The sequence below is a fragment of the Syngnathus floridae genome, chromosome 11 (assembly GCF_059516105.1).
Source record: "Syngnathus floridae isolate MCC-2025c chromosome 11, RoL_Sflo_1.0, whole genome shotgun sequence".
NCBI classification, from domain to species: Eukaryota; Metazoa; Chordata; class Actinopteri; order Syngnathiformes; family Syngnathidae; genus Syngnathus; species Syngnathus floridae.
In genome coordinates this window covers 4,386,517-4,402,004 of record NC_142423.1, presented here as the reverse complement: position 1 = coordinate 4,402,004, position 15,488 = coordinate 4,386,517, and the positions used below count along the sequence as shown (strand labels likewise).

At 42.9% G+C, this 15,488-nt stretch overlaps 2 protein-coding genes across 6 annotated transcripts in view; one reads left to right on the top strand and one right to left on the bottom strand.

Annotated features, from left to right (window-relative positions):
- Positions 1-63: 63 nt before the first annotated feature.
- The window catches only part of r3hcc1 (R3H domain and coiled-coil containing 1), a 19,895-nt gene continuing 4,470 nt past the window's right edge, over positions 64-15,488 (top strand). The window contains exons 1-8 of one of the 4 annotated variants that reach the window (XM_088390753.1): positions 64-145; positions 407-474; positions 669-806; positions 932-1,379; positions 1,461-1,636; positions 1,715-1,785; positions 1,883-1,978; positions 2,095-2,239. In XM_088390753.1, the coding sequence (XP_088246879.1) occupies positions 143-145; positions 407-474; positions 669-806; positions 932-1,379; positions 1,461-1,636; positions 1,715-1,785; positions 1,883-1,978; positions 2,095-2,216 (1,122 nt within the window). In that variant the 5' untranslated portion in view covers positions 64-142 and the 3' untranslated portion in view covers positions 2,217-2,239. Of the gene's footprint in view, positions 475-668; positions 807-931; positions 1,380-1,460; positions 1,637-1,714; positions 1,786-1,882; positions 1,979-2,094; positions 2,240-3,597; positions 3,918-12,200; positions 12,966-15,488 lie in introns of those variants that run through there. The other 3 variants (XM_088390752.1, XM_088390751.1, XM_088390750.1) reach the window with 3 other exon arrangements.
- The window catches only part of LOC148390415 (lysyl oxidase homolog 2A-like), a 15,392-nt gene continuing 2,363 nt past the window's right edge, over positions 2,460-15,488 (bottom strand). The window contains exons 3-14 of one of the 2 annotated variants that reach the window (XM_088390744.1): positions 14,192-14,367; positions 8,921-9,129; positions 8,148-8,364; positions 7,902-8,085; positions 6,518-6,669; positions 6,272-6,439; positions 5,050-5,215; positions 4,706-4,946; positions 4,516-4,631; positions 4,184-4,320; positions 3,973-4,084; positions 2,460-3,738 (exon numbers count right to left, since the gene is read on the bottom strand). In XM_088390744.1, the coding sequence (XP_088246870.1) occupies positions 3,668-3,738; positions 3,973-4,084; positions 4,184-4,320; positions 4,516-4,631; positions 4,706-4,946; positions 5,050-5,215; positions 6,272-6,439; positions 6,518-6,669; positions 7,902-8,085; positions 8,148-8,364; positions 8,921-9,129; positions 14,192-14,367 (1,949 nt within the window). In that variant the 3' untranslated portion in view covers positions 2,460-3,667. Of the gene's footprint in view, positions 3,739-3,972; positions 4,085-4,183; positions 4,321-4,515; positions 4,632-4,705; positions 4,947-5,049; positions 5,216-6,271; positions 6,670-7,901; positions 8,086-8,147; positions 8,365-8,920; positions 9,130-14,191; positions 14,368-15,488 lie in introns of both variants that reach the window. The other variant, XM_088390743.1, reaches the window with a different exon arrangement.

Sequence of the window (15,488 nt, the reverse complement as noted above, 5' to 3'; positions counted from 1 at the left end):
TTTGGAGTGATGTATTGGGTTTGTTAGATTTATGTACAACTGTCGTAAAATCAACTCCGTTTTTGCCTTTTTTCCGTCAGAAGAACTTTGGCGGCTCTCGGCACCCGTCTTACAGCTACAGTAAAAGACGCAGCCGGCATAAATGGTGAATATCATGGAAGTTAAGTCTGCGACTCAATTGCTCTAACTTTTAAAAATAATCACGTGTTTACGAATTGACATAACTTAATTGTTCGAGGGTTACGTTTAACGCCACTGTAGCGTAGCGTTAGCTACTCCGCTTGGTAGCTTCGCACGCTCAGTCATTTACGTGTAGTTGTCTGGCTAAACTGGTTTAATAACGTATTCAGTTCTTTTTATGCTCACGCTGGCGTTCGCCTGCTATGATGGACTTTATCTCCCAAAGGAAGAAAACGCATTTGTGCACCAGGTCTTGGATGACCTGGAAACATACCAGAAGAGTAGCCCCAAAAGGTAGTACAGCTGTGTATTGTGACATGCATGTGCTGTATGACAATTAGTAATGTATACTTATTTACATCACTAATAATGACTGCAAGCTGTTTTTAGTTTTTTCTTGTCAAAAGATTCACGATGCCTGATCGTCTGACCTCTGCCTTTGGATTGTCAACTGACTCAAATATTCGTGTCCCCCTCTACTCCTGTAGTGTGCTCCTGTTCCCACCTCTATCCAGCAGGCTACGTTACCTGATTCATAAAACCGTCGAAGACCTACCGGAGCTCACCACCTTCTCTGTGGGGGAGAGCTGGTGTCGTCAAGTGGTGGTTTGCCCCTCAGAGCTCAGGTATAACTTATTTACAAGTCAAAGGAGATCAATGAGCTGTTACATTTTTAGGCATTGCAGGTCACTTTGGCCTTTAGTGGGTTTGCCTTTTTTTTTTAATATATCTACGAAGATATGTTTTGTAGAGGTGAGGCTCAGGAAGAAGATGATGATGGAGAGAGCAGCTCCGGTCTGGACGAAGAGCCTGTTAAAAGTCCAAAACGACAATCTTCCACCTCAACTCGAATCAAAGCACCCAGAAGGCCAGACAAGGCGCTTTACACGCCGAGAGCTGCTCGGCAGAATCTCCAGAGCCAAAACTCACAAGCCTCCCAAGGAGTCCAGGAGTCACCAACTTCAGCTTTCCTCACCAGTCTATCGAACTCCTCCTCCTCATCGGAGGGAAAGTCGTCACTTGTATTAAAAGAAGAGTCAATTCCATTTGCAGCAGATGGCCCCCTTGTGGACAAAACATTAACGAAAGGAAAAGTGAACTTGAGTGCTCATGAGGATGACGTCACACTTTCCTGCCTGAGTAAAATGTGTCTTGAGGACATTGAGGACAAACCTGCCAAATGTGACCTGAGTGAAGAGGTGGGACCATGTCTAGTGCTTTTGATGACCTTCCTCTGCTAATGTGATTTTTCACGCCCCACCCCTCGCCTCCTTTTACAGATCAAGACACACCTGCTAGAAGCTGTGACGTTTACCGTGCGGCACGTATGCAATGACTACTCCGCTTACGAGAATTTTCCCATCACCCCTGAGGACTTTGGCCACGTTATCGAGATCTATGACTTCCCTGCTATGTTCAAAACAGATGACCTATTGGATGCCTTCGCTGAGTACAGGTGGGGCATCCCTCACCTGTTAGGTCTGGATGTGTTAAGGTGGGCTAATTTAAAGTAGTATTTTTCTGTTTCTATCAGTGATGGTGGGATGAAGATTACATGGGTGGACAACACACACGCCTTGGGTGTTTTTGCCACTCAAACGGCAGGTGAGATCCTAAACAATATGTTAAGATGATACTATTCTGACTCAATGCTAGCTTTTAAATAAAACAAAGTGAATGTGATTCTGTATGTGTGATACAGCAGTGCATGCCCTATCCATCTGCCACCCCTTGCTGAAGGTTCGAACACTCGCTGAAGGCAGTAAAATGGCCAAAGGCAAGGCCTTTAAACGAGCAGGTAGAACATTAGTTTGTTTTTTGCTTTCTCTGGGCAAATCTGGTCCTCAAGGGCTGGTGTCCTGCACGTTTTCTGGATGTAGAATTATTGAATAAACTGACAATTGCGTTGTGCAGAGTTCATCCAGCCGGTGAAAGAACGACCGAAGACAGACAGCGCTGTTGCTCGGCGGATGGTAGCCCAAGCTCTGGGCCTCAATAGACGAGGACGAGGACGAGGGCGAGGGCAGTGCATCTAAAAGCTTAAAGTGGGCAATTCAAGGTAACAAACACATGTAACTTATTTGATTTGAATTAGAAAAAATTAATTTAAAATTAGAATTAATATTTGAATGCTTAGCCATTTTATTTATTATTTATCAAAAAAAATTTTAGTAAATAAAAAGTTTGTTGCCAAGGTACTTAGATAACGCAGCGCTGCACATATGTATTGTCACTGTCCAGTAAAAGGAATGCATCTCACAAAAACAAGAACAATCACATTTTGGTGAAGACACAATTTTGATTTAATAGAAGACTGAAGCTCTGTGACGTGCTGAACAAAATGACATTTTAAGCAACGGCTCATTATTGATAATATCGAAGCACGGTGAATATTGTGACATTGAGATTTTTTTTTTATCATTTACAGGCTTTTTTATGTCATTGTTGAGTTTACTATTTTGTACAAGGCACTTAGAAAAAAAAACGAACATTAACTGCTGAACGTTCTGGGCTGGTTTAGTGCTCACAGCATTCAACACACAGCTTTAATCACAGAAATGCAGTTGTGCCTTTCACCATCTACCTTTACTATTAAGAATGTCAAATCTGGCAGGCAGCACATGACTGACACCCTTACAAAATGAAGGGAACGAGTCACATTTACAAAATGACAACAAAAAATGCATTTTAACACAGACACATTTGAGGCTTTGCTACGGTCCCTGATAGCAATAATTTAACGGAGGTTGAGGGGATAAAACAGATCAGGGACAGTATGTGGAAACTGAAAAGCAAAAAGTGAATAAATAAAACATTTGCGAAGGTCAGCTCAAGTATTTGGAATTCAGACTCCTTGGCAACAGACACATACTTTAAAATGCGTCGCTTTAAAAGTCCCCAAAGAAAATCAACTAGCATTACGTATGTTGAACTTTGACCTTTTGCGACTTTGATTGCTATTAATGTAGAACATCAATTCAAACCATCAATAAGAAGCAATGTAAGCAACAAATGTTTTTCCTGGACAAAATGGAGGTGAGGGTTTCTTGTGCTGACCATGCAAAGGTAATTGTTGGCACATTTCATTTACAAAAATATTTGGCTGCAATGTTCCCTGACGTAATGATTAAAAAGCACCACATATTTTAAAAAAATGTACATTTCTACAAATACACCACAAAATAATAGCTGTACTGCTTGTGGCGAATCGATGGAATAATTTACCGGATCGTTTTTCTCACAGTCAGTTTAAAACAAATATGGCTGCTTTTTACCACATTGTCAGCTTATCAGCAGCAAACCAGGATTTTATAGACATTGACATCTTTACAACACATTTTGTAAAAGGTTCTCTCCGTGAACTGCTTAGTGTCCATTTGTCCCACGTCCTTAACTCCAGCCTCCTTTCTCCTTTAGTGGTTGTGAAACACTTTCTCCCCGCATTTCCTGAAAGGCCGTTCATCTGTCCGTATGCCCATCCGTCCGTCTACCTATGCGAAAGCTGATTGGTCAGCAGCCCGGGAAACGTTTCGACGCTATCTGAACTCCGCGAGCCACCTGTGAATCCAGAAATATTAACAATGAATAGACGCCACTGATGAAAAAATTGATAAGTAATCGCTGTAAATTTGTGGAATTACTGTACTGTTGTGGAATTAATGTCTGTACTCTGAAAATATTTTTCATTCACTGTCAGTGTTATTCAGTTTTCAAAAAAATGAATGTTCTGGCTGGAAGACTTGTTGGTTTCCTTGTCTTCATCGTGTTGATACGAGGTAGCAAAGAGCTCACCTATTTGGCAGTTGTACATCCAGATGCGATTTCCGTCGTAGCGACTGCGGCACTTCATTATGTTATTGGTGTAGTCGGATTCCGCAACGTCGTAGTTTGGGTTGATCACAACCTGCAGCATCGTGCAATGTCATTTGTTGTACGGTATTTGTGATGTTTGGGGTCATCATGATGCAACCACTTTGTCATCAAGATGACATTTCTGTCTTACCTGCATGATGTAGTCACCAGGTGGGACGTCTGTAATGTCGATCCACTGGCAGTCGATGTCATGCCTGTAGGTATCCGAGCAGCCCACCGAGATGCCCTGAGCTCCGAAGTTGGCGCATTCATATTTCTTCTCAATGCCTGTCAGCATTTAGATCAGAGTTGATCATCATATGAAGTTGTTATGGCGATGTACTCATAGCATCGATAGATGAAGGGAAATTTTTCGGCCTTCACGCTTCTCTTATCAGAATGTTGTGTTTGGACAAGTTGGGGCTCATAGAACAAATTATTCTAAAGAAAATGTTTGAAGGCTAAAACAACAAATGGATGTACCTTCTGCACACCGTGTGTCCTCCAGACAGAAGCTGGCTTTGTGACCCTCTGCCACTTTAGTTCCATTAACATTCATCAAGTCATAGTGGGTGAACACCTCCATGCTGTGGAAATGTCTGGATGTAGACAAGAAGAAAGTGTGTCAAAGGACCCGTGAATTAGAACTGAACTTGTTCAGTTGTGGCCTCACCTGTGGCATTCGTGCCAAGTCCACGATTGAGGGCCTGCCCGCGGCCTGAAGTCTGACTGGCCATTGTTGTGGATCTGAGAGGAGAAGCGCAGCAGGCGGCGATAAGAGTTCGGGTCGGCCTTGTCGGCACTGCTGGACAGACACTTCTCCTCCTGGGCACACTGCAGGGCGTACATAGGTCTGTCCTCCAGGTAAGCCGTGTGCTCCACTTCCTGGGCGTTTAGGACCAGGTCAGGGGCCGCTGGAGAGGACACACCGTCGGGATTAGGAATCGTGTGTACATTTAGCCAGGATTAATTATTATTAATTATTCTTCATGCTGGACGTGTAAGACGCCTCCTTACTCTGAGTACAGGATACCCCAGCAACAAAGCGTCCGCCCCCTTTAGGACATTGAATGTGTTTCCCGTGATGCAGGCACTGATCCAGAGCCATCTCAGTGCCTGAACATCTCACTCCACTCATCACCACATTATCAGTCGCACCATCGCTTTGCCAGAACCAAGTTTCCTGACAAAACAGAAGCACAGAAAACACCCATAATCTATAAATTGACACAAGAAGCTTCTGTTGTGGCTTGTTTTTTGTTCCTCAACGTGAAGCACAGATGTTTAAATATTTATTTGTAAATTGTAACATATGACGCAAAGCTTGACTCACCTGGCCAGACATAAGACCCCCCCACCCCGTGTGGAAATATTTTAAGCCTTACCCAACATCTCACTGATAAATGATTCGCCATGAGGCGAAGCTCATCAAAAAGTAGACGACACACGGCAAGGGGCGATCCGTTGTCCCCGAAGTGCTGACTTTCCACGACCACATGGAAAGCGTCATTAACAAGTCAAACTTTCCGACATGACTGATGTGGAGGATTTACGGCGTAGAAGGTCTGATGGAAAGGAAATCTCATTTTGCACGTGAGTTAAGAAACAGCACAGGCATGCTGTATAGCATCCCAGTAGACTGTACAAGGTCATTTTTTTAAATTAAAAAAAGCCTCCTACATATGGTCATTGGTCAAAAGCCGGGGGTCAAGGGTCAGTTAAAAAAAAAGCCTTATTAATAGCAACACCTGAATACTAGTGTACTGGAAATTTGTGAACTGAACTTTGAACTAATTTGTGTAGAAAATGAACTTTCCCAACACTTCTGGTGGTAATTTGGAATCATTTGTTGTTCCAACTATTAACGACGTGTGCATGTTGTAGCATTTAAAGGCCAGACAGCCAAAATGGAGCATGATTACCACCATAAGGCAAATGGTGTTGTTGCCTTGTTAATTGAGCTGAGTCAACAAGACAAATTAAGAGCACTGTTATAAATCCAAACAACAGCAACATTAACTGCCTCTAACTTAGTTAACGCTTGTGAGCTGGTTCGTATTTACCTTATTTAATGCTTCAGCAATGCAGCAAATAGGTTGAATTATGGCTGCAGTTATGATAATTTGCACCAGCAGAGGTTGCTGTTGCTCAGCAAAATTGAAAAGTCAAGTTCAAGGAAACATGCAGCCATTGCGTGCAAACTAAATGAGGGCTTGTCAAGAATGGAAGTGAGCATTACCTGGAAGGCGTGACTGGCATATCCCAAGCCCAGCTGTCTGCACACCACTATGGCCTCCATGGTCCCCCAGCTCTCACTGCACACTGCCCCCCACACCAGAGAGCCGTTCCTGTCCGTGAGAACCTCCACGCGGCCCTCGTATGGATTACGTCCGCCGGACAACCGCAGCTGTGATGAGGACAAACAAACATGCGTGTCCACAGGTTGCAAGTGGACGTACAAAAAGTCAAAAGTTAAGCCGCTTACTCTCTTCTGAAAGCCCATGGCAGGAACGTTGCACTTGACCGCGACGTCTCCGTCGTGGCTGCAGCCCAGAGCGTCCCGATTGAAGCGACACTCCGTCAAAGATTTCTCAAAGCCAGAACACTCCACCTCGTTCATGTGCACGGGCCCGATGCCTGGAAAAGAAACCATGGGAAGAACATCCTTTTAAATCCAGAATGGGGACTATCCGCAATACGAATTGTAACAGCATTAATGGAAAGAAGAAACTTGATCTTTAGTTGACAGAAAATTCTGGATTATCATCGCTTGACTAACTGATGGAATCAATTCAAAGACAGATGTTCAACTTTTTGGGAACTCAGTTGTGAGAAAAATGCCTTATTGCAAAAAAATTCTTATTTTCGAGTAGAAAAGTGGAATTCCAGCGAAGCATGTATTCCACAATGTGTGCGAGTACTCCCAGCATGCTGGCTTTCTTCCATGTGACTGAGAGGAATGTCCTTGGTGATGTGCCCTCGGCCAGAAATGTGCTCGCCACTAGAGGAAATAAATCAACGAGGAGTAGAACGCTGAAACTCAAAGTACACGATTCACTCGTTAAATTCCCTTCAGCCTGTCTTCCTGTCGCCTGATTATATTTCATTGAGATTTTAAAGGATTTAGTTTGACACTAAAGCCACCGTATCAAATAAATGTCTTCAATGTGTGTTTTCAGACACCCTCTAACAAATAAAACCACTCGGCAGGATAAAAAAAAATTGCTTATCCTGTTATTTTTAGCTTGTGGCCAGACAGACTTGCGAGAGAGGTGTCTCGCTGGCTTGTCCAATATTATTATAAGAGATTACTAGTCTTTTAAAATTTTAAAGTTGACTTCTAAAATTATTATCAATTGCAATCAATGTGCAAATATGTATACATTTTGTTGTGGACTAAATTTGAAATATCTGCAAAGATGAAGTTTTTGAGTTCCTCATTGCCCCAAACAATCAGCATCTAGTCTGTGTGTGGTTCCCTTATGGAGCCAGAGCACAACTCAGGCAGTGTGTCCTGATATAATTGTTCCTCAGAATCTCACAACAGCTGCTTTTCTTTGCTGGAACATTTTGTACTCTCATCTACTCCTCCATTCACTGGGAGAACATGTGGATGACTAACTGCTTCAGCAAATGGGATTCCTTTGCAGTAGTATATTACGTTTCACAGAATCAGATTCTGGAACACAATCATCTATTGTCATTTCTTGGCCTCTTATGCTGACTTGAGGTCTAGACTGCGATTTCATGAAGACAGCAGGTGGAGGGAGATTTTAAGGTTTTGTCCACAAGTTTCATTTTAACAGCTGGACTTTACTAGAACCCGTATGCATATTGGCCAAAAAAAAAGAAGTGATTTTGGTGTGTACCTTGTCCCATGCTAGCGCCAATCAAAGCCTCTTTGGCACTGCCGAAGCCCAGCTCCCGACAAACCACGGTGGCAGCTTGGATGTTCCAGTTGTCCTCACACACCGTGCCCCACTCGCCGTTCTTCAACACCTCCACGCGACCTTCCCCTATCATGGCTCCGCCTTTCAGCCTCACCAGGGGTTGCTATGAGAATGGAACATTTTCAATTGGGGCTCAGAGCCTGAAAATTTCCATTTGAAGTTTACCTCCATTCTGTACGCCTTCCTGTAGCCCGTGCTGAGGCTGGGAGCAAAGGCACGTCCAGGAACGCAACTGACCACGACAGGCATGCCCTGCTCACAGGTGTTGTTGCCCTTCAGCTCGATTTCCCTTCCCAGTTTGCAACCAGACAGGTCGGCCTCGTTGCCAGTGCAGTTGACAGAGAAGCCCCAGTAGTTCTTCTTGCGCCGCTTCGCCAACAATCTGAGAGGGAAAAATACAAATAAATCATTTTATTTCTCATAGATGGATTTGCTCCTTGGTTTTCCCTCCCTGAAAAATAGTGCTGAATTTCTAACGTTGGCTCCGCTCAAATTCAGCTTAGCATAGTGGAAGTTTTAGAAAATTGTGAGGAGTTTATATCATTAAAAATTGCATGCATGTTTAATTTATGATCACTCACATTATTAAATTTATGGAGTGAAACCAATGATAATTATAGAATAACCATTTATATTTCAGGCTGTGTAAAAAAAAAAAAAAAACTGAAGAATTATGTCATAGTCTCTTTTAACTTTCTTTGGAAGTCTTTCAGGAAATCGTAAATTGCTTTTGAGTCAGTTCTCAGTACTGCTCTCCAGAGAGCAGTTCAAGTGGCCACTGCCAGGAGAAAAAAGGAAATAAAAAGACCGGGAAAAAAAACACCGTTATGCAACATAATCAAATCAGTTTGTTGGGGTGCAGCTTTTCGATGCGACAACATTTGAGGCCCAATCAGATGATGTTCTCGATATTTTCATCTTGGCTCGTGAAGACGTACTTGTAGGGCTTGTCGTTGTAGCGCTTGTCGGCAGGGAAGCCGTACATGCCGCAGATGACCCTGCTGTTCATCTCTGTCCAGTCCGCGTTGCAGATCTGCTTCCACTTTCCTCCGTCTTTCACCTCCAAAAAGCCCTCGGAGATGATAATCCTTTTTCGGTGAGAATACGTGGCCCTTATTCGCACATCCTCCACACTCACGGATGAACCCTGATGAACAAAACGGATCACAGATATTAGTGTTGAATTCAAATGCTTCATGTCAGGATTAAGCAACAATTTCACATTTCAATGATCAATGAGTTGCTGTCAGAGTTCATCAGAGTCAGGTGCTAGGTTGAGGACCATGTGTCCTAAGTCCTTCTAAATCAAGCTAACCACTGGCGGAGCTAGAGGGGGGCTGCAGGGGGCAATGTTTCCCCCGAAATGTGCCAGATAATTGACTTTAGGGCATTTTCCAATTTCTAAAATTGTTTTTCACATTTCCACCCATTCCTCATTGAGAACATAAACTCAGTTTTAATCATGTTTTTTTTTTTTTTTTTAAATTATTTGTTTTGCGGACCCCTGAGATATCATTGGCCCCTTCATAATCCCCTTGGGCCTGTGACCTTAGCCTTTTGGGTGGCTGTAACCTTTGACTTGTGACCCTATTAGAAAAAAACAACCCTGCCATTGTTCATTTCCTTCCTCGAGCCTTAAGAGTTGCAGTGGGGTGTCTGCATGTGGTTGACCTACAGGAGGCAAATTGAGGCTTCAGCTTTTTAGCTCATCCGAAATGCTGATCTTACTAAACATGATCCACTTTAGCTTAAGCGAACCTCCAACATCCAGGCACGTGTCCCAGAAGTCTAAAACGTTTGCCCGCACGGTGGTTTCCTGAGATGGCGTCAGCCTCTTGGAATGTTCTGCTAACTCTTAGCGGACGAGGAGTAGGAGGGGGTCAATTAAGTCAGACCGTGACCTCGACCCTCCTGACTGCTGCGGTTTGAATGGGAGAAGCCGGTCTGTCATCAGGGGTTTCCTGCTTAACGTGGCATGACGTAAGGTTTTCCATATTCCAAGTCTGGACGAAAAGGTGAAGACGTATGGACAGATGAGTTTTCAATCCTTACTACTATAGTGTTAGGGATGAGCGTTACTGATCATCAAGAGTAATGACCTTGGAATAATGAAGCTAATAAAGCGAAACTAGCGGGTTGTGTTGAAAGAAAGGCTAACTTCACGGCCATTGGTACGACATCCACTTTTTGTCTAACTTATTTTCTGCCCTTCGTTTTTTGGGGTCATGACTTTGAATCTCCACAATGATTGATAAGCGTAATCAAATTGCCTGGTTTTTATGGATACAACATAAGAAGTCATTGTGCTTAAACATCAAAAGTGTGAAACGTGCGTTAGGTGTGAGGGCTAAATCCTTGGCCAAAATGCATTTGAGGTTCAGACGGGTGCTTCCGGTATTACTTTTGGCTCAGGAGGAAGGAAACTGGTTGAAGCACGAATGTAGAGAGAGGAAGCGAGCCGGACAGATACCCATAGCTGGATCCAGTTCAGACTCCGCCCCACAAAAAAAAAAAAAAAAAACAGACCAGCAGACATAAACTCAGCCTAATCCTGTTTGGAAGAAGCCCAAATCTTCACACTGCTTATGTTCACTACCCACTCTATGAATGCTGAGAGAAAAGCATTCACACTCATGCTACTCTGGACCCAAAATATGATTACGTATGGGTTTTCCACTCATCCATGTAAAGCCAAACGCAAACCAGATCAAAGATGAGTTGATGGACAGAAAAGCTATGGCACTCATGTCACTTTACACAACTCATCACCTGCTAATTTCTGTCTTTGGAGTTTTCAGTTGTCCTGAATAATAACAAAATTGGTCATCAATGAAAAAACAAAATTTATGTAGTGCACATCCAAAGAGTTGTGATGTCGTATGTAATGTATGCATGTAATATAACTATTCTCATGTAAGATGTTAAGTCATTATTTCATTTCATTATTATATCCATCTGCAATTATTTGAAATTGTTCAAGAAATTTAGGAAGGAAAAAATAAAATTAGCAACATGATATGATGCTCTCATCAGTATCAATAGTCATCTTTGTAATTCCCTGACTACGACCGTGAATCATTCATTCCAAAAATACGTCTTTTCTCCTTAAATACATTCCCAGTTTACTTTGGCCACGTGCATTTTTTTCTCGTGCCAGTCCGCTTGTGTTGCTCTATGAAGCCATTACTGAAATGTTTCCAAACTGTAGCGCAGACTTGTTATTTTAACTGCTCCGCACTGACCCCCCGCTGCCCACCAAGTACATGTGCGAACATGAGACAGCGTCTCACGAATACTTCCACTACTCTTCGGTTCCTCCACTTTTTTCAACCGCCAGACCAAACCTCACGTTTTTATGCACGTGAGATCCCATCACCGACCCCCCCCCCAAACACAAACACCTACCCTGCCCCGCCTGCCCGTCCCCTCACTTACTCACTATCCCACCTTGCTTAAATATGGTCAATGCAAATCACCATCATACTATGGTGTAGCTGAAAAGCTCTCTTGCAAAGGCTTTCATAACTACGAGTGTGTGTGTGCGTGTTCTGCCATATCACTTGCATAACAGCAGTGTAAAAAGACACTGAGCAGATGATATAACTCAGTCTAATGGCCAATACATTTTACTTGAAATGTTTAGGCCAAACTCTGAAGTCTTCTGGAGCGCCTGCATATACAATTTATCGCAGTATTGCTCTTTTTCAAAGATCTGTCTCCTTTTTGTGTCCAATTCAGTCCACAGCATTTATAACCAACAATTATGGCTCGTGTGTAACTTTACTGTTTTATGTTTACTGCATGATAATAATATTTGTCAGTATGGTTCATAAACAGCTTTTAGTGTTTCAACTAAGCATAGAGTGTAGGTATGCATGACAGAAAACCCGACTTTGGGTTGCCTAACAGTTCTGGGCCGGCCATCACATCTGTTGAACATGTGCTGATTCTGTCTATATATCAATCCATAAGAAACTTGGCTAGAAATAACATTTGCTTCCCTTGGGTAGGTTCCTCCTTACAAGCTTCGTACACTCATCGGACTTGTTGGAGGCATGTTCGGCTTTGAGTCAGATTTCATCATTTGTTTGTTTTTTAATGGCAGAGAATGCGAGGATGGAAAATTATTGTAAGCGGACACCATTGCAGCTTATGCAGGCGTGCAACCTTTAACCTCTTTAACACCAAGATTTTAATGCCGCTTTCTATTATTTTCAGTGGCCCGTGTTTGGTTGGATCAAACACAATGGACACTATGGTGGGAACCCGCAAACCACTTTGGATGTTTATGTCTCTCAAGCAGACTCCATCTTATCGCAGGATGAGCTCATTGGAATTCGAGCCAATCTGGAAAATATATTTTTTTTCTACTTTAAGAGGAACACTATAATAAGACAGTTCAAATTAGTTATTGGCAGGCAAGGGGCGATACATGAAGCCGACTTTCTGGAAAGCAAAGTAAATAAATATGAACTGTCCTTTCAGTTTCACATTTCTAGGATTTGCAGGATGACAATGATGTGATTAATAGTGGAGCTGTGCCATGAGTACCACTTGGACAAGCAAACATGACTTTGCTTCCTTCTTTCTCAGAGTTTTCCTCAAAGACTCCATCTGTTCTCATCTCCAACATCTGGAGAAACTAAACGGTGTAGAACTAGCTAATAAGTACATTGTTCGTGGAGCATGTCAAAGTCATTGGCTGTGATTCCGCACCTCGGGAATGCCAGACTTTGCCGAGGAAGAAAGTATGGCCTCAGTCCACTGAGGTCACAAAGATGCTCCTGACTTGAAGAAGTTGAAATGGTGGTGCTAATGAAAGCTGTAACTAACTCACGTCGTCTGTTTCCATTTAAGAAAGATGCTTAATGTGGTAATGTGGTCCTTTCAAAATATGATGTAGTATAAGGGCATGTAAAACTCTGGAAATTATACCCCTCTAAAAAAAAATTCAAAGATGGATTAAAAAAAAATCATGACTAGCATACATTAAGAAACCACTGCATGTGTTTGATTGCATCTCCGTGGATACAGAAGTTTGTGGCTGTGGAAAAGATACCCACATGCTACATCATCCATCCATCTTCAGCATCATATTTCCTCACTTGGGTAGATTCAAACCCATACAGAGGAAGATATAGCTAGATCTGCTGTGGCGGCAAGCTCTAATATTCTACCTACCCCAATTAGAGAAGAAGCCCGATTTACAACTTTCAGTATCAATCAGAACAAAGCATTACTATCCTCTTCAAACAAGTCTTGCACCTGACGGAGTGACTGCATTTCTCCCTATTTGCATTGACCTCCGTTTTAACTTTAACGTACACACGTCGCGTCCACTTTCCCGACTGAGCACAAAACGCCAATTCATGCGGTGAGTAAACACGCTGAAGGAACATGACTGGCCGTTGCTGCGGCACACGCTCAAAGAGGTGCAGCCACACTCGGGCCATTCCTTTCTCCTGCCGCTTGAAAGACCTCACCCAGGCTGAGGAAATATTTACAGGGTGGGGGACTTAACGGCAGCAACACCCCTGGAACTGTAAACACACAACAACTAAGGAACCAGAGGGTGCTGTATAAATACCCCCTCCTGTAAAAAAAATAGGCAATTAGAAGCATTAGTAAGCCGTAAAAAATGTCCCAACTGGATACACACAGATTTGCTTCTTTGAGGTGAACAGCTGTAGCTGCTGTTCTAGACAAGCATTTCATTTGATATCCATTCTGGTGCAAGTGCCATGACAAACCCCGTTAGTCTGGCTCACATGGGAACCCCCTGCGTCAGAGGCTTTTCAGACATTTCCTCCCTGTCTTCTATCACGCCTACATTGACTTTCCATCTGGTATGAAGGTGTTGACGGCAGCCAGACATGATGAGCTCCCCCTGCTCACAGGGTGGGAAGCCTTCTCAGTATCTCCAAAGAGGGGGGTGGGAGGAGAAGCTTGTGTTCCAGGAACATGCCTGACAAAGTCATTACTTGACTTCGGCAGAAAATCAGACCTGCACGTGCAAGATGACTCAGACTTACTATTCTAACTCAATAGAGAATCTGGTTGTACGTCCTGACCAGTTCATCAAAAGCCTTGCTTGGTCATTTTAAGCTAGGCTACATCCACATTAGAAACCACAAATCCCATCCCAAGCTCACCTACAGAACAATGTCTGGAAACAATGCATGACATTATGCAGTGTGTATCGATCCTACCGTATTGCCGTTGGCCTGATTCCGCATAAACCTGAAGCCCGGGATGCGCTGCTGGGAGCACACCACCCCGACATCTTCGGAATGTTTGCAGTCGCTCACACCAAAGCCGTTGGAGCGACACTCGGCGAGACTCTTCTCCCTCCCGTTGCAATCCACATTGTCGAGCCAGATTCGGCCTGCAACGCACACAAGCAAAGAAGTGATTAGATGGGGCTTCCAAAAGGTGACCCTGTTTTTACACCTATACACCAAATAGTTGACTGACTCGGGATGTTTGGTCACCTGCCAATACTTGCAGAACAAACGCAGCCGAGTTAAGTGATGGTTTATGTTGGGCAGCTGATTCATCTGAATCAACTAAACCATTATAAGCAAGCAAACCACCAGACCGCTGGTCATTCTGACGACAACAGGATGTCGTGAAACATCCTGATCATTCCAAAAACGTGACTCCATGTAAGACAGTGATGTCAAGTGGAACATTTTTTAATGTCTCAAAATATGTCTGTTTCCCAGTTTGGCGTCAGTCAGTGTCAGCCTTACCGGTGGTGATATTACTCTTAAATTCTTTTTGCAAGTCTTACGGGGATTGAATTTAGAGAGCAGTTAGCTTTTTATTACCATTCTAAATTGCACCGCGTGCAATGTTCCCAAAATCATCTGAATAACAATCCCATTCTGTGCTGTAGCAGCTTAAGCAAGTTACGACCTTAAATGGCTTCTCCAAAGTCATCTCCATTTGTTTTACACATTGAGGTTGCAAATGTTTTTTGTCGGCGGCTAAAAAGCATGTAAACAACTCGACATGGGAAAACACTAGCTCACGACTACTGGTTGTCTACTTTTTTTTACTTAATCTATTTAAAAGCATCTGTTTTTCTTTTCTTCTGGTCCGTGATGCATTACTCATAATGATAGGAGATGGAAAAATCCCCTTAATTACTTTTATAGCCTTGTGTTTCCACAAACAACAGTAAGAAAACAGCTCAATTGTTTCCATGCAAACTGATCCAAACAGCTTGCAGGGTGTTTCCATACACACCTCGCTACCTATTTTCGGCCACCCACTTAATGACCACTGCTACTTAAGTACTGATTACTTTTTTAACGATTAAAGTTAGATCACAAGATACTTTGTTAGTTACTTTCAAAAGACTTTGACAATCCAGGTGAATACAAAAATAGTAACTCATCAAGTCTTTGAACAGTAATTTTAATCAGACTACTATACTAGATCAACACGTTAGATTTCTAGTTACTACTCAAAATGGCCGCTATTATGTGAAACATGTTACTG